Source organism: Lolium perenne, chromosome 4 (assembly GCF_019359855.2).
Source record: "Lolium perenne isolate Kyuss_39 chromosome 4, Kyuss_2.0, whole genome shotgun sequence".
Lineage (NCBI taxonomy): Eukaryota > Viridiplantae > Streptophyta > Magnoliopsida > Poales > Poaceae > Lolium > Lolium perenne.
The window spans coordinates 145,329,460-145,348,677 of record NC_067247.2 but is presented as its reverse complement, the minus strand read 5'-3'; the positions used below and the strand labels follow the sequence as shown (position 1 = coordinate 145,348,677).

Sequence of the window (19,218 nt, the reverse complement as noted above, 5' to 3'; positions counted from 1 at the left end):
ATTGTGTTGTGCAGGTTCCACGTTGGCGCCGGAATCCCTGGTGTTGCGCCGCACTACACTCCGTCACCAACGACCTTCACGTGATCCTTGACTCCTACTGGTTCGATAAACCTTGGTTTCTTACTGAGGGGAAACTTGCTACTGTACGCATCACACCTTCCTCTTGGGGTTCCCAACGGACGTGTGTTAACTGCACGCATCAAGCTCTTTTTCTGGCGCCGTTGCCGGGGAGATCAAGACACGCTGCAAGGGGAGTCTCCACTTCCAATCTCTTTACTTTGTTTTTGTCTTGCTTTAGTTTACTTTATTTACTACTTTGTTTGCTGCACTAAAACAAAACACAAAAAATTAGTTGCTAGCTTTAATTTATTTACTATCTTGTTTGCGTTCTCCATATTAAAAACACACAAAAAATTAGTTACTTGCATTTACTTTATTTACCTTTTGTTTATTTCATCATGTTTCCTCCTAAGTTCACTCTGAAAAAAATACCGGTAGGACAAGGGTCTATCATTGAAAGAGATAATATAGAAGAATTTTTCACCCATGTTAGTATGGATGAAGATTTTGAAGATATACCATTATTAAAAGTTGCTCCTACTTATGAAAGTGCTTCTACCTGTTTAGTACACATGTTGGAAACTAGATTTGTTACTCTCAATCCCATAATACAACATATGTTTCTTACACTTTCTGATATGGAGATGGGAGAGAAGAGAGATTTTGTTTTAAAAGTCCTTGTTAGAGAATTTGAAGATATAGCTAAAGAAGCTAGAAAAGTTTTTATCAGGCATAAGAGGCTTGGTTTGTTCCCTGATTTTAAATGAACACTTGAAAAGATGGACATGGATAGAATAAGGTACACTAGTAATGTTAATGATGGTATGGAAATTAAAGCACCGATACCCTGCAAACTCCTAGGAATGCATGAAGCTCTAGAAAATAATTATGCTTGGCTTGCTCCTGAAAATTTGTTTGATAAGAATAGTAAGCCTAAAAGCGTACAAAGAGGAGTTACTTATATAGACCAAATACAATGCATTGTTGAGGAAACTCCCAACACCCCTGGTAATGACGTTGATGCTTCATCTCTTGATAATACTTGATTCACACTTTCTGCGCCTAGCTGAAAGGCGTTAAAGAAAAGCGCTTATGGGAGATAACCCATCATTTTACTACAGCACTTTTGTTTTATATTTGAGTCTTGGAAGTTGTTACTACTGTAGCAACCTCTCCTTATCTTTATTTTATTGCATTGTTGTACCAAGTAAAGTCTTTGATAGTAATGTTGATACTAGATTTGGATTACTGCGTAGAAACAGAATTCTTACTGTCACGAAATTGAGCAGCCCCTGCTGTAGAAAATTTAGAAAAATCTGCCAATTTACGTCCGTGATCCTCAGATATGTACGCAACTTTCATTCAATTTGAGCATTTTCATCTGAGCAAGTTAAGTGCCCCTGAAAAATTCGTCTTTACGGACTGTTCTGTTTTGACAGATTCTGCCTTTTATTTCGCATTGCCTGTTTTGCTATGTTTGATGGATTTCTTTGTTCCATTAACTTTCAGTAGCTTTGTGCAATGTCCAGAAGTGTTAAGAATGATTATGTCACCTCTGAATATATGAATTTTCAATTATGCACTAACCCTCTAATGAGTTTGTTTCGAGTTTGGTGTGGAGGAAGTTTTCAAGGGTCAAGAGAGGAGGATGATACAATATGATCAAGAAGAGTGAAAAGTCTAAGCTTGGGGATGCCCCCGTGGTTTATCCCTGCATATTTTAAGAAGACTCAAGCATCTAAGCTTGGGGATGCCCAAGGCATCCCCTTCTTCATCGACAACTTATCAGGTCACCTCTAGTGAAACTATATTTTTATTCAGTCACATCTTATGTGCTTTACTTGGAGCGTCTGTTTGCTTTTATTTTTGTTTTTGTTTGAATAAAATCGGATCCTAGCATTCTTTGTATGGGAGAGAGACACGCTCCGCTGTTGCATATGAACACATATGTTCTTAGCTTTATTCTTAATGTTCATTGCGTAGGTTGAACTACCTCGTTCATTGATATATGGTTGGAAACGGAAATGCCGCATCTGGTAATTGGTATAATGTCTTGAATAATTTGATACTTGGCAATTGTTGTGCTCATATAGATCATGTTTAAGCTCTTGCATCATGTAATTTGTACCTATTAATGAAGAACTACATAGAGCTTGTTAAAATTTGGTTTGCATGATTGGTCTCTCTAAGTCTAGATATTTTCTGGTTGAGGTCTTTGAACAACAAGGAGACGATGTAAAGTCTTATAATACTTACAATATGTTCATATGTGAGTCTTGCTGCACCATTTTATACTTGAGTTTGCTTCAAACAACCTTGCTAGCCTGGCCTTGTATTGGGAGGGATTCTTCTCGTGCATCCAAATCCTTGAGCCAAAAACTATGCCATTTGTGTCCACCATACCTACCTACTACATGGTATTTTTCTGCCATTCCAAGCAAATACTTCATGTGCTACCTTTAAACAATTCAAAAGCTATTATCCCTTATTTGTGTCAATGTTTTATAGCTCATGAGGAAGTATGTGGTGTTTTATCTTTCGATCTTGTCATTTACTTCGGACAGACTTTCACTAATGGACTAGTGGCTCATCCGCTTATCCAATAATTTTGCAAAAAGAGCTGGCAATGGGGTTCCCAGCCCCGATTAATTAACTTTCATTAATAATTCTCTTCACGTGCTTTGCCCTGATCAATCAGTAAGCAAATTATTTTTGCAAAAAGAAAAAAAAAAATAAAAAAAATAGACACTCCTCCATGGTATGAGATTGTTGGAAGGCACCCGAGGATTCGGTTAGCCATGGCTTGAGAAAGAAAAGGTGGGGAGGAGTGTCATCCATAAATAATAAAATGCATGTGTAAACAAAAGAGAAGAGGGATGATCTACCTTGGTGGTAGAAATAACGTCCTTCATGGGAGCCGCTCTTGAAAGTCTGGTTGATAAGGTAGTTAGAGTACCCACTACCATTCGTTGACAACAACAAACACCTCTCAAAACTTTACTTTTATGCTCTCTATATGATTTCAAAACTTGAAAAGCTCTAGCACATGATTTAATCCCTGCTTCCCTCTGCGAAAGGGCCATTCTTTTACTTTATGTTGAGTCAGTTTACCTATTCTTTCTATCTTAGAAGCAAACACTTCTGTAAACTGTGTGCATTGATTCTTACATGTTTACCTATTGCACTTATTATATTACTTTGTGTTGACAACTATCCATGAGATAAACATGTTGAAGTTGAAAGCATCTGCTGAAACTTATATCTTCCTTTGTGTTGTTTCAAAGCTTTCTACTAAGAACTTATTGCTTATGAGTTAACTGTTATGCATGTCTTATTGATGCTTGTCTTGAAAGTATTATTCATGAAAAGTCTTTGCTATATGATTCAGTTGTTTACTCATTGTCTTCATCATTGCTTCGAATCGCTGCATTCATCTCATGTGCTTTACAATAGTATTGATCAAGATTATGATAGCATGTCACTTCAGAAATTATCCTTGTTATCGTTTACCTACTCGAGGGCGAGTAGGAACTAAGCTTGGGGATGCTTGATACGTCTCAAACGTATCTATAGTTTTTTATGTTCCATGCTACTTTTATGATGATACTCACATGTTTTATACACATTATATGTCATTATTATGCATTTTCCGGCACTAACCTATTGACGAGATGCCGAAGAGCCAGTTGCTGTTTTCTGCTGTTTTTGGTTTCAGAAATCCTACAAAGGAAATATTCTCGGAATTGGACGAAATCAACGCCCAGGGGCTTATTTTTCCACGAAGCTTCCAGAAGACCGAGGGAGAAACGAAGTGGGGCCACGGGGCGCCGCCACACTAGGGCGGCGCGGCCTAAGGGGGGCCCGCGCGGCCCTAGCGTGTGGGGCCCCCGTGACTCCTCCGACTCCGCCCTTCCGCCTACTTAAAGCCTTCATCGCGAAACCCTCTGTACCGAGAGCCACGATACGGAAAACCTTCCAGAGACGCAGCCGCCGTCAATCCCATCTCGGGGGATTCAGGAGATCGCCTCCGGCACCCTGCCGGAGAGGGGAATCATCTCCCGGAGGACTCTCATCGCCATGATCGCCTCCGGATCGATGTGTGAGTAGTTCACCCCTGGACTATGGATCCATAGCAGTAGCTAGATGGTTGTCTTCTCCTCATTGTGCTATCATGTTAGATCTTGTGAGCTGCCTATCATGATCAAGATCATCTATTTGTAATGCTACATGTTGTGTTTGTTGGGATCCGATGAATATTGAATACTATGTCAAGTTGATTATCAATCTATCATATATGTTGTTTATGTTCTTGCATGCTCTCCGTTGCTAGTAGAGGCTCTGGCCAAGTTGATACTTGTAACTCCAAGAGGGAGTATTTATGCTCGATAGTGGGTTCATGCCTCCATTGAATCTGGGACAGTGACAGAAAGTTCTAAGGTTGTGGATGTGCTGTTGCCACTAGGGATAAAACATCGATGCTTTGTCTAAGGATATTTGTGTTGATTACATTACGCACCATACTTAATGCAATTGTCTGTTCCTTGCAACTTAATACCGGAAGGGGTTCGGATGATAACCTGAAAGTGGACTTTTTAGGCATAGATGCATGCTGGATAGCGGTTTATGTACTTTGTCGTAATGCCCTGATTAAATCTCATAGTACTCATCATGATATATGTATGTGCATTCTTATGCCTTCTTTATTTGTCAATTGCCCAACTGTAATTTGTTCACCCAACATGCTATTTATCTTATGGGAGAGACACCACTAGTGAACTGTGGACCCCGGTCCATTCTTTACATCTGAAATACAATCTACTGCAATTGTTCTTTACTGTTCTTCGCAAACAAACATCATCTTCCACACTGTACGGTTAATCCTTTGTTTTCAGCAAGCCGGTGAGATTGACAACCTCACTGTTACGTTGGGGCAAAGTACTTTGATTGTGTTGTGCAGGTTCCACGTTGGCGCCGGAATCCCTGGTGTTGCGCCGCACTACACTCCGTCACCAACGACCTTCACGTGATCCTTGACTCCTACTGGTTCGATAAACCTTGGTTTCTTACTGAGGGAAAACTTGCTACTGTACGCATCACACCTTCCTCTTGGGGTTCCCAACGGACGTGTGTTAACTGCACGCATCAGGGTGCGGCGGGCGCCGGGGAAGGAAGTGGCGGCGGTGCGGCGGGCGGAAGGAGTGGGGGATCCTGAAATTTCAGCGCGCCCTAGAGGAACGAAATGGCCGGGTCGCGATACAGTATTGGCCGCCAACCCGCACACATACGGGTTCCTGAGCGGACCCGGGGCGGAACTAGAAAAATTTAATAGGAGTCGAGTGATTTAAGGGGACTGATAAACACCGCGGAAGCGTCAAAACCTGTATTCCAGCGGTTATTATACAGTTTTGGGCGTTTTAGAGGCCCTGCTAGACTTGCTCAAATAGATTTCAATTATCTAAAGAATATTGTTAAAAATTAGTTAAGCAAGGTTAGTTTAGCCGTCATCCTTTTGATTTTAAATATATACCGTAGACATCCGAAATAGGGATAAGTTTTTCGGGATCGCGCCTTTTTTTGTATAGATAGAAGAAGAGTGAAATACAAACTCCACACTCACAACACACAAGACCAAGGCCAAAGGAAGACAAGAAACTCCTCAAAAAAATCCCACTAGTTTCCACCTATCTGCTTCCTCGATGATCAAGTCAATAAGAAGAGCATCCGTCCTTGATTTGTTCTTGAAGATTTTATTGTTCGCTCAATCCAAATCGACCTAAGAACCAGCAGGAAGAGGGAGCGCACTTGAGGTTTCACTTGGTCGGCCAGGACTCAAGCACAGACGGCCACCACACGAGGAGGCCATCCACATTCGGAAAAAGATAGGTGTGGTCCAAGCCCTTTGAAACTTCGAACCATATGGTTCGAGAGAAAGGACACTGAAGAAGAAGATGATGATCAATAGCCTCAGAGTGTTGCAAGCAGAAGTTGCAAGAATCATCATTAGTCAAGCCGTGTCGAAGCCTTCAACCTTCCGTCTAGCAACAGTTCGACGCCACTTTCCATGCAAAGAATTTGAATTCGAGCGGAGCCTAGGGATAAGTTCAAACAATTATGACGAGAAACAGACAAAATATCTGAACATAAAATATCCTAATATGATACGGAATCTATCCAATTCAAAGTATGTGAACAGTTAACCAAGAAATGAATGTTAAACATAAATACATACTCCTACTACTTATGGCGCGGTAAAGTTGATTTCCAGTCATTTGTGATGGTCACTGTCCTAGTTGGCCTTAATAATAACTAAAGAGGTGGCTTTTGATCTCAGCCATTGGTTTGCATCCAATGTCGTAACTATTCAAAAGGAGTGTGCACAGAGGCGCACCTCAACTATAAATACCCCCACCCTTCTGACACTCCTTCCTAAGAAATAGGCAAATTGAGAAGCCAGGCCCCATAGTTGACGTTTCTTGCTCCTCCATCTTGGCTGCCATGAGGGCCGAGGTCATGTCCCTCCTTCTAATGTTACTCCCGCTCCAGGTGTTAGGGCATCTCCAACAGGGCGACCCAAACCGCGCTCGCGCGTCCGTTTGGGTCCAGCCGGACAAAAATCCGGCCCAGCGCACGGACCCATCCCTAAAACGGATGGCCGCGGCGTCCGGAACGACGCAAACCCGGCCCAAATCTGGGCCGGGTTTGCGTGGCCGCGGACGCGAAAGGCTGGTCGCTCGCGTCCGCCCCTTGTCCGCCCCTGGCCCGCGTGTCATAGACATAAACATTTGTTTTCATTAAAAATAACCCATTACAAATTTTTTTAACTACTACTTCTATCCTACTACGTACGGGGCCGGCGGTCGCCGGCGACTCCTCGCCGGCTCGCCGTCGGGGCCGTGGATTTCACTCGACGCGGGCGGCCTGTACGCGTGAGGATTCCACTCCAGCTTACCAGCTGGGTGGCGCGGCGGCGGCGGCGGCAGCGGCGGCGGAGGCCTTCATCCTCCTCCTTTCCGTCCGAGCACCTCGGGCGCGCTCGCGCTCCGCCTCCTGCGGCGGAACCATCCGCTTCCCGCATACCTCAAGCTCCTGCAGGGCGGCGCGTTCCACAGCGGTGCGCGCCTCCAGGCGAACGCGGGCGGGGGCCTGGGCCTCGTGGTTCTCCTGCCGCCGGCGCATGCGCTCTTGCCGGCCGCGCTCCGCCGACTCAGCATCCTCCCGGGCGCGCCGCTCGGGCGAGGGCATCTGGATGAGGTGACGGGCTGCTCGCATAGCGATCAGCTCGTTCTTCTGGCCGAGGAGGTCGCCTAATCGGCGGCGGCCGGCCCGCCAGGTGGCCTCGTGCTCCTTCGTCACGCGCGTGAGATCGGCGAGACGCTCCTCGATGGCGGCGTTGATATTCGCCAGCGCGAGGTCCTCCTCGTCGACGGGCTCCTCCGCGGCGGCCGCCCCCTCCTCCGCGGCCGCGTACCAGCCGTCCGCGGTCTCGTGCCAGCCGTTCGCGGCCGCCTCCACCATCTCGGCGTCAGCTGCCTTCTTTGCCGCCGCCTCGGCAGCGACGCGGAGCGCCTCGTCGTCGGCGACCCACCGCGAGTCCGCGCGCTCCTCCTCCTCCGTCCGCGGGAACCTGGCCCGGGCGGCGAGGGAGAGCTTGGCCCACGTGGCCTGCAGGGTGCGCGGCATGGCGCCGGAGAAGCTGGAGTGGCCGCCGGAGGTGGAGTGGGAGAGGAGGGTGATGCGGTCTGTGTGAGACCGCCGCCGTCTTTTATAGCCGGCGGCCTGGCGGGAAACTTGGGCGCGAGCGCGCGCGCCAATGGCGTTTTCGCGCGCGGGAACCTTGGTGGCGCGCGGGATCTTTCCCGCGCGTTCCACCGCCCACCATGGCTGTCCCGTCGAGGCCTGCCATGGCGCAGTGCCGCACAACAAAGACGAACCACGTGGCGTCTCTTTGGATCGCCGCGTTGGGCGCCGCGTGCGACCCAAACGAACACGCGGACGCGGGGCGCTGTCCGCGTGTCTGGCCGGCCACGCAAACGGCCCAAAACGGATGGCCCAGCGCGTCCGTTTGGGTCGGCCGGTTGGAGATGCCCTTATCCTCCTCCATGGTGTTTGAGGTCCAAGGCGACGTCTATCCTAATGGGTACGAATTCCAACATTTGTAGATAAGGAAAGATACACTTTTTTTTGTCTGAAGACTAGAAATTGTTCACCTTTCTTGCTTGCAAATGTCAAGCTACGCATAAGATCCTCAATTTGTCTATGAGATAAACAATGACCTTTTCAACGTCGGTCTGCTAATGTATCAATATGCAAAAAAAAATGCTGCTTCTTTGATCGTTGTAGATAACTTGCATGATTTTGTTTCAGGCAAGTAGCATTCCATTGCATACTTCAATTTAATTATCTAACTGAATCCATATGCAAACAAAACAGTTATTTCCTCCAACTAGATCTTGCTGATCTTTGTTGCGCTGACTAAATTTCCCACCTGTTCAGAATTTTGTAGTACATACAACCTGTGTGAAACAACTTCCAAAACTGTGGCATTTGACTCACGCGTTTCCTGCCTGTAAGTGCAGCCACTTCTATGTTACCATGACCATCGGGGAGCCCGTGAAGCCCTACTTCCTCGACTTAGACACAGGCAGCAGTCTCACATGGCTGGAGTGCGACGCTCCCCGCCAGAGCAGCCACAAGGTACACCCACACCCACAGGCCACAGCTACTACATGTTTTTTCAGGATCTTAACTACCAGGACTTGTCATCTGTCGTACGCGTAGCTCTTGGATACCTTCCGTGTCTCCCAACTGCTGGTAGTTTTTCGCGAAAACGCAAAAGCCTTGCGTTTCCCGAGAGGGCACACACCACGCCTTACAACTCAACCCAAGAGAAGAAACTAATCTAGGGGAGGAGCTGGCGAACACCCCGGGCTCCCGCGTCCGCCCATTGACGCGCCTCGGACCTAATGTCGTTGAATAGGGACGTCACCGAGGGAAGTGCGTTGTCGAAGACCGCAGCATTCCGGTGTTTCCATATCCACCACGCCGTAAGCATGATTATCGACGAAGTGCCCTTGCGCAGCTGGCGAGGGGCGGTCCGCACCACCAGCGACCACCACTCCTCGAAGTCGCCCTCTACCGTGGGAGGTCCTGAGGTCGATCGGATCCACGAGAGGACCTCGTACCAGACCACCCTGGAAAACGAGCACCTAGTGAGCAGGTGTGTCATGTTCTCCACAGCCTGGTCGCACAGCGGGCATCTAGGCGCATGCGGCAGACCCCGCCGCGCCAGCCTCTCACCCGTCCAACACCTATCCAGGCAGGCCAGCCAGATAAAGAACTTCACTCTTGGCGGCGCCCAGGATTTCCAGCTTAGCTCCCACGACCCTGAGGTGATGGCCCCCTGAAAGAGGGTGTCATAGCAGGAACGAGAAGTGTACTGGCCATCCGTCGTCCAACGCCATATCATCCTATCGTGCTCCGTCGACAATTGCACATCCCTGAGTCTTCCCCAGAGTTGTACGTACTGCCACATAGCTAGGGCCGAGCTAGGGCACTCGGCGCTACGGCAATGTCAGGAATCCAAGCGCGATCAACCAGCGCTGCCCGAACCGTACGCGCCTTCCGGCGGCGTTTAGGTACCAGCGCATACACATCTGGCGCCATCTCCTTGATGGACCTGCCGTCCAACCATTTGTCCTCCCAGAAGAGAGCGGATTCCCCATTGCCAACCTCCATAAAGGTGGAGGCCATGAAGACATCAAGCTCCACCTTCAAGAACTGCATGTCGAGCCCACGCCATGGCCACGTGGGGTCTGTACGCATCCTCCAAATCCAACGCACCCTCAGACTGATCGCGGTGCGTGCCAAGTCGGGGATTACCAGACCACCCAGCCGAGGCGGCCGGCAGACCCTGGACCAGTTGACGTGGCAGTGACCGCCATTGGCATCCATCCTCCCAGCCCAAAGAAAGCCGTGCAGGATCTTGCTGACCTGCTTCAGCGTCCTCTTGTCCAGCCCCAACACCATAAGTTGATGCAGGGGAATAGCCGCAAGGACCGCGCGTATCAGCGCCAACCACCCCGCCCTGGGCATCATGGATGCCCGCCAAGTGGGGAGTTTGTCGGTGAGCCGATCCACCAGGGGCTGGAAAGATACAACCGACAGCCTCCTGATGGAGAGCGGGATGCCGAGGTACTTCACCGGGAACTGCGCCAGCTGGCACTCCATGAGCCCAGCGGCACCAGCAGCCTCTTCGTCTGAGCAGGCAATTGGGGAGACCGAGCACTTGGCGAAGTTGGTGCGTAATCTTGATGCCTGCCCAAAGAGCTCTAGAATGCCGCGGACGGCGCGCGATTCCGACTCATCTGGGTGGCAGAAGATCACCACATCATCCGCGTATAGCGACACCGATGTTACCAAGTCCCGCCGAGCCAGACGCCTCAGAATACCCAACTCAATGGCCTTGGCCAGCAGCCTGTTAAGCGAGTTCATCATCAAGACGAACAACGATGGCGACAGGGGGTCCCCTTGTCTCTGACCCCTCCTATGCCAGATGGGGGGGCCTGGCTCGCCATTGAGCATCACCCTGGTACTTGCCGTGGAGAGCAAAATGGACACCACCTCGCGGAACCTAGGTCCAAACCCGATCTTGCGAAGGATCTCCATGAGGAACCCCAACGAGACCGAGTCGAACGCACGAGCGATATCTAGCTTGAGCATCACCCGCGGCTCCTTTCGTCCGTGTAAGAATCTAGCTGTCTGTTGTACCAACATAAAGTTGTCATGGATGCACCGTTTGCGAATGAACGCACATTGGTTACGATCCACCAGCGACTCCATCCTAGGTGCTAGCCGAGAAGCCATCGTCTTTGCCACCAGCTTGGCGAAGATGTGGATCAGACTAATCGGCATGTAGTCACCCAGCGCCGCCGCATCCGGGCGCTTAGGCAGCAGGATCATCAGTGCCAACTGCTGGTAGTTTCATGCAAATTATTCCGTGTGTCTTCTTTGTTAGATGTGAAATGCGTGAGGAGGAAGCTTTATGAAAAGAGTATGATGAAGAATTTCAAACATGAAACCGACACCATGGATCTTGTCCAGTTGTCCCTCCTTGATGATTTTTGTTGCAGGTGCCGCACGATCTGTACCGACCAACATATGGAGCAACAAGGTACTATGCGAAGACGAGCGTTGCGTCGCAGTGCACTGGGACGTGGGCTTTAAGCACGACTGCACCAATTACCCAAACCATTGCAACTACCTGTCAGGCTACCTCGGCCGTGAGTCGTCCTTGGGCGTGCTCTTAACCGACAAGTTCTCCCTCCCCACGACCAATGACCGCCTCAACTTCGCTCTTGGGTACCTTCAAAGTAATTAAATGACCATTACGTACTTGGTAGGCGCAAATTATTAATGATCCAGTTGTTCTTATGCATGTGTGCAGCTGTGTGTTGTATTGTGATTCAAATTCATATACTAAAGGGAGGCTAACTTCTGACGAGCGGAGCGAGGCCGGCAGCCCCCCGCGGTACGGTACGGATCGTTGGCACCGCCTATATATATACATCTTGTAAGCCGCCGGCTAGGGTTTATCAGATTATAAGATAACCCACGGCGTTTGTAAACACCCCCGATATAGTGAAGTTTTGCTGGCTGGCGCCCGTGGTTTTTCCCCCTTCTGTGTTGGAAGGGGTTTTCCACGTTAAATCTTGTGTCCCCTGTGTGTGTTAATGTTTCGTTCTTCGTTATTTGCTTGTCGCTTTTATAACAAGTGGTATCAGAGCCCGTGTTTCAATCTAGGGTTTTGCGACATGTCTTCTTTGAAGTTCGATCTACCGCATCTGGATTACACCACGAGATTTTCTCTGTGGCAAGTGAAGATGAGGGCGATACTTACCCAATCTTCTGATCTGGATGAAGCTCTTGATGGTTTTGGCAAGAAAGATACCAAGACCTGGACCGACGATGAAAAGAGGAAAGACCGTAAGGCTTTTTCATTAAATCAGCTTCATCTATCCAACAATATCTTGCAGGAAGTGCTGGCTGAGAAATTCGCAGCGGCGCTGTGGTTGAAACTGGAATCGATCCGCATGTCCAAAGATCTAACCAGTAAGATGCACGTGAAGATGAAGTTGTTCTCGCACAAGCTGCAAGAAGGTGCGTCAATGATGAATCACCTATCGATCTTTAAAGAGATCGTTTCTGATTTGCTATCCATGGAGGTAAAATATGATGATGAGGATCTAGATCTTATACTGTTAGTCTCGTTGCCTAATTCTTTTGCGAATTTTTGAGACACCTTTTTATACAGTCGTGATGAACTAACCCTTGCCGAAGTTTATGAGGCCCTCCAGCAGAGGGAAAAGATGAAATCTATGGTGCAGGCAGAGGGTTCGTCATCTAAGGCAGAAACACTGCAGGTCCGAGGCAGGACCGAGAACAGAAACAACAACTACAACAACTACAACAGAGATAAGAGCAAGACCGCCAGAGTTCGCTCAAAGTCCAAGGGACGAGATGGTAAGTTCTGCAAGTACTGTAAGAAAACTAGCCACAATATTGATGATTGTTGGAAGTTGCAAAACAAAGAGAAAAGAAACGGTAGTTACCAACCGAAAAACAAATCTGAGGGTGATGGTAAGGCTGTTGTTGTTTCCAGTGATAATTCTGATGGCGATTGCCTAGTTGTGTTTGCTGGTTGTGTTTGTGGTAATGATGAGTGGATCCTTGATTCTGCATGTTCGTTTCATATTTGCTGTAACAAAGACTGGTTCAGTTCTTATGAGTTTGTGCAGAGTGGAGATGTTGTGCGTATGGGAGATAACAACCCACGTGGGATCGTGGGCATTGGCTCCGTTCAGATCAAGATGCATGATGGCATGACACACACTCTGACAGATGTGAGACACATACCTGGCATGGCCAGAAATTTGATCTCTCTCAGTACCCTTGATGTTGACGGGTACAAACACTCCGGTTCTCGCGGAGTTCTGAAGGTATCAAAAGGTTCTCTCGTTCACATGATTGGTGATATGAATTCTGCAAAGTTATATGTTCTTAGAGGTAGCACTTTGTCTGGTATTGTTGCTGCTGTTATTCCTGATGAACCTGGTAAAACTAATCTGTGACATATGCGTCTTGGACATATGAGTGAACATGGCATGACAAAATTGCACAGGAGAGACCTGCTAGATGGCTGCAATTTGAGTAAGTTTGAGTTCTGTGAGCACTGCATTTTTGTTAAGCATAAAAGAGTTAAATTCAATGCTTCCGTTCATACCACTAAAAGGATTTTAGATTATGTACATGCTGATGTGTGGGGACCTTCCCGCAAGACTTCTCTTGGTGGTGCAAATTACATGCTTACTATCATAGATGATTACTCCAGAAAAGTGTGGCCTTTCTTTCTGAAACATAAATCTGATGTGTTTGATGCTTTTAGAAAGTGCAAAGTTATGGTAGAGAAGCAAACAGAAAGGAAATTTAAATTGCTTCGTACTGGCAATGGCATGGAGTTTTGTTCTACTGTTTTCAATGATTATTGCAGCGACGAAGGCATTGTCAGGCACCACACCATCCCATATACTCCTCAGCAGAATGGTGTGGCGGAGAGGATGAACAGAACCATCATCTCCAAGGCTCGCTGCATGTTGTCTAATGCTGGTATGCATAGACGTTTCTGGGCTGAAGCAGCCTCCACTGCCTGTTGCTTGATAAACAGGTCACCTTGTATTCCGCTTGATAAGAAAACTCCTATTGAGATATGGTCTGGTTCACCTGCTGATTATTCACAGTTGAGAGTTTTCGGTTGCACTGCTTATGCTCATGTTGATAATGGAAAGCTAGAGCCTAGGGCTGTTAAGTGTGTGTTTCTTGGTTATGGTTCGGGAGTTAAGGCATACAAGTTATGGAATCCTGAAACTAAGAAAGTTTTGCATAGCAGGAATGTTGTCTTTAATGAGGCTGTTATGTTTTATAAGAGTTCATCTACAGATGTTACTAATGCTGTTGATTTTTCTGATAATTCTGATGATGAACAACAGAGGATTAGCGTGCAGGTGGAGCACGTGGAGGAGAAAGAAAATGATGTTGCTGAAATTGATAACATTGTTGTTCAACACTCACCACCTGTTTTGCAGCAAACAAATAGTTCCATTGTTGCTGATAGACCGAGGCGTAACAAAGGTCCACGTCCTTGTTTAATTGAAGAATGTAATCTTGTTCATCATGCTTTGAGTTGTGCTGAACAGGTGGAGCATGATACTGAACCTGCTACATATACTGAGGCCGTTGCATCCGTTGACCGCGTGAAGTGGATTTCTGCTATGCAAGAGGAGATGCAATCGCTTGACAGGAATGGCACATGGGATGTTGTGCCCTTGCCTAAACAAAAGAAGGATGTCCGCTGTAAGTGGATATTTAAAAGAAAGGAAGGTTTGTCTCCTAATGAGCCTCCGAGGTATAAGGCAAGGTTAGTAGCAAAAGGTTTTAGCCAAATTCCAGGTATTGATTATAATGATGTATTCTCTCCGGTTGTGAAGCATAGTTCCATTCGTGCATTCTTTGGTATTGTGGCTATGCGTGATCTTGAGCTTGAGCAGCTAGATGTAAAGACTGCTTTTCTGCATGGTGAGCTTGAGGAGGAGATATACATGGACCAGCATGAAGGTTTTGTTGTGCCTGGTAAGGAGGATCTTGTTTGCAAGTTGAAGAGGTCCCTTTATGGTTTGAAACAGTCTCCAAGACAGTGGTATAAAAGGTTTGATTCGTTTATGCCTGCACAAGAGTTTAAGAGATCTAAGTATGATAGTTGTGTTTATATCAAGTTTGTTAATGGATCACCAATATACTTGCTGTTATATGTTGATGATATGTTGATTGCTGCCAAGAGCAAGAAAAAGATCACTACTTTAAAGTCACAGTTAAGTAGTGAGTTTGAGATGAAGGATCTTGGTGCTGCTAAGAAAATACTAGGTATGGAAATTACAAGAGACAGAAAATCTAGTGTGTTATTTCTTAGTCAGCAAAATTACATTCAGAAAGTTCTTCATCGTTTTAATATGCATGATGCATAGTCTGTTAGTACACCAATTGCTTCTCACTTCAAATTGTCAGCATTGCAATGTCCTAGTACTGATGAAGATATTGAGTACATGTCTCGAGTTCCATATTCTAGTGCTGTTGGTTCTTTGATGTATGTCATGGTTTGTTCTCGTCCTGATTTATCATACGCTATGAGTTTGGTTAGTCGATACCTAGCTGATCCTGGTAAAGAACATTGGAGAGCTGTTCAGTGGATTTTCAGGTGCCTTCGTGGCACATCTAATGCTTGCTTGAAGTTTGGTAAGACCGGTGAGGGACTCGTAGACTATGTGGATTCAGATTTTGCTGCCGATTTGGATAAGAGAAGATCCCTCACAGGTTATGTGTTCACTGTTGGTGGATGTGCTGTGAGTTGGAAGGCAACGTTACAATCTGTTGTTGCCCAATCTACGACCGAAGCAGAATATATAGCAATTAATGAAGCTGGCAAAGAGTCTGTTTGGTTGAAAGGTTTGTATGCTGAGCTTTCTGGAGATGATTCTTGCATTAAATTGTTTTCTGACAGTCAAAGTGCAATATACCTTACTAAAGATCAAATGTTCCATGAGAGGACAAAGCACATTGATATCAAGTACCATTATATTCGTGACATTGTTGCTCAAGGTAAACTGAAGGTATGCAAGATAAGTACTCATGATAATCCTGCTGATATGATGACAAAGCCAGTTCCTGTTTCCAAGTTTGAGCTTTGCTCGAGCTTGGTTGGTATAACTGTTTAGCCCAAGAGGCTGTTGGCGCCAGCAAGTGTTTTTCCTTTGTTGTTCAGGAGATTGTTGAAGTTCATGCTACAAGATGGAATTTGTCTCAAGGTGGAGTTTGTTGTATTGTGATCCAAATTCATATACAAAAGGGAGGCTAACTTCTGACGAGCGGAGCGAGGCCGGCAGCCCCCCGCGGTACGGTACGGATCGTTGGCACCGCCTATATATACATCTTGTAAGCCGCCGGCTAGGGTTTATCAGATTATAAGATAACCCACGGCGTTTGTAAACACCCTCCGATATAATGAAGTTTTGCTGGCTGGCGCCCGTGGTCTTTTCCCCTTCTGTGTTGGAAGGGGTTTTCCACGTTAAATCTTGTGTCCCCTACGTGTGTTCTTGTTTCGTTCTTCGTTATTTGCTTGTCGCTTTTATAACACTGTGGGTACGACCAGGAAGGTGGGCTGGACAAGAGGCCCGTGGACGGCGTCCTCGGTATCGGTAAGGGAAGGAGGGACTTTGTCTCGCAGCTCAAGCTGCAAGGGATGATCGACGAGAATGTCCTCGGCCACTGCCTCGGTATCCATGGAGGGGGCTTCCTCTTCTTTTGGCGCGACAGGGACAGGATTCCCTCTGCTGGTGTAACATGGTTTCCCATGGTTAAGGAGTACCGGTAAGCTAGCACTTCAATATGTAGAACCTGCATGTAAAATAAGAATGTACATTTTGTTTTTCTTCTCATTTGGGTGCACACCTCAAAATACCGTCCAAGTTTTTTTGCCTTTCAGGAATTACTACTCACCTGGCAGATCAACATTGAATCTCGAGGTACAACAGAAATACCCCATTAGCGTGACACCGATGGATGCTGTCTTTGATAGTGGTAGCACCTACTCCTACGTGCCTAAGGATGCATACGCGCGCCTTCTTTGGGCTGTAGGTTTCACATCACAGCGTCCTCGGATACATACATTTGATCAGAGTCCTTAATTACCTAGGCAGAAATATCACTAATTTGGATCTTGCAGGTGGATATCACTCTCCAAGGCTCATCACTTTGGGAGGTGACCGATTCTGCGCTTCCTAAATGCTGGGGACGCAACGAGCCAATACAGTCTATTGACGACGTCAAGAATGAATTCAAACCACTCGAATGGTCCTTTGCCCATGGGAATAACCAGGCCACCGTGGAGATCTCTCCTGAAAAATATATTGTTGTCACACGGTAATCCTTCATCCACTAACTACCCAAAATGGATCGATGGCAGATCATCAGCTAATAAGCTTGAATTTTCCTATCGCAGAAAAGCGGGAATGTGTGCTTGGGTATCCTCAATGGATCGGCGAATGGTATTCACGACTTTAACATAATTGGGGGTGTGACGTTCTTCTGTCAAACATTTCCACCTTCGGAGCTTCGGACACCATGCACCTTTCTAACTATTTCCACATTAACATTATGTTGTGCAGACATCATGATGCAGAACCATGTTGTGATTTATGACAATGAGGGAGCACAGATCGGATGGGTCCGTGCATTGTGCGACGAATTGCCTGGGCCTCAACCACTCATCGGTTCACGCCTCTAACTGAAGCTCACGCTTCCATGCTGCGGGATAGAAGATGGAAGTAGAACTTGAGAGGTCATACCTTAACAAGAATAAATGACGTATGATACCAAGCGGGGTTCTGCCTGATTTATCGGTGTGGTCTTGTTATCTAGGTTTCGCGTGCCTTTAGGCTCCTAACTAAGATCCAAAGAAAAGGATGATGCTCTTTACATGGGTTACTTAATTTACTACTGGGCTTGTCGTCAGCACACTGCCATTGTTTCTCCTGGTCAGTTGTTCATCGTGTGTGATAAATCCCTATTTGTAGTTCCAGTAGTACACACTGATTTGTTGTTAGAGGAAGGATGTGACCGAAAACTTGCATTTCCTGGTTGACACTAAGTCCCACTGTAACAGGTATGTTACTAAGATGGAAGGCTTGAAATGAGCCCGGCTTTAAATTAATGAAGCCTTAACTGGCAGAGTACGCATAACACAACCACACCGACACACACAAAGTCATAAGATTACAAGCACACAAGCAGATGGGAGCAGGCACCATCGCTGCACGGATACAAAAGGTCACGCCCCAACGCAACCTCCAAACATGCAAGAACAGCGAGTCCAACCATGGTAAAACAGATAAGAAAAAGGTAGCTCGGGCCGCCAGCAGCACTCCTCACGCCGGGCGATCCCTGATGGTGGCGTGGAGCGAGCGAAGTCTCCCAGTCACCAGCTCCAGCACCTCGCGATCCTGCCGCCTAGCCACTGGCTTCCACACCTGTAAGTACAACAACATTTTATACAAGCCGTGAGCTGGTTGGGATGGGAAGGTCCCTTCGATGGTAAACTTGTTTCTAATGTTCCAAAGAGCCCAACAAAGGGACGCGCAACAAATCCACAAAACCCTTTTGGCCTGTTAGGTTATCAAGAATCCTATATAGCTCCACAAAACAGGTAGGATTCCAAGAGCACCAAGCAGTTCCCGAACTGCACTCCACATGAATCTCGCCAGTGGGCAAAGGAAGAAAATGTGAGCGGTATCCTCCGCCTCCGAGCAAAGGGCACATCGCCCCGACGATGGACTCCTTATACGGTGAATATTGTCGTTCGATGGTAGGCGCTTCCGTAGGAGCTGCCATAGGAAGATACAAATTTTCATGGGCACGTCGACCTTCCAGATGTCACTAAAGTGTTTACGCGGCGTCCCCTGGAAAAGCTTCCTATATAAGGACTTGACCGAGAATTTTCCTGAGAGTTCCAAGGCCCAGGAGATAACGTCTTGGCCCTCGGACAATTGCGTCCCAGCAATAGACACCATAAGGCATCTAAGGTCGTTCCGTTAGCGGGCCCCAGACCCCTTCGGAACTGGATGCTCCCTCCCGTGGCGCGGAGGCACCTAGACACCGTGATTTGTGGCTCCGCCACAATGGAGAAGAGTGCGGCGGGAACCGGTCGCATAAGGATCCCTGCCCTTGCCACCAGTCACTCCAGAAGAGGGTGGAGGATCCACTTCGCACCTGGTGTCTCGCTCCTAGGCGAAACACCGCTTTGATTTTTTGGATAGCGTTCCAAAATTGTGAACCGGATTGTGGGAGTCCGCCATGAGGACCTTCGTCCTAAGATACTTGTTCCGTAGGATCTCTGCCTAAAGCCCTTGCTCCCCAGCATAGAGCTTCTAGATCCACTTAGTAATCAGGCAGATATTCATGAGTCTAGTGTCAATGATGCCCAGTCCTCCCAGTGACTTAGGTTTACATAGCGCTTCCCACCTCACCCAGTGGTACTTGCGCCACGGGCCATTGGCT

At 47.2% G+C, this 19,218-nt stretch overlaps 1 protein-coding gene across 1 annotated transcript; it reads left to right on the top strand.

The window, feature by feature from the left end:
* The first annotated feature begins 11,081 nt into the window (after positions 1-11,081).
* Positions 11,082-17,449, top strand: LOC127347284 (aspartic proteinase Asp1-like). Its single transcript, XM_051373490.1, has 7 exons — positions 11,082-11,085; positions 11,190-11,418; positions 16,300-16,533; positions 16,649-16,796; positions 16,889-17,085; positions 17,170-17,237; positions 17,331-17,449. The coding sequence occupies exons 1-7, from the start codon at positions 11,082-11,084 to the stop codon at positions 17,447-17,449; spliced, it is 999 nt and encodes a 332-aa protein (XP_051229450.1).
* The last annotated feature ends 1,769 nt before the right edge of the window (positions 17,450-19,218 follow it).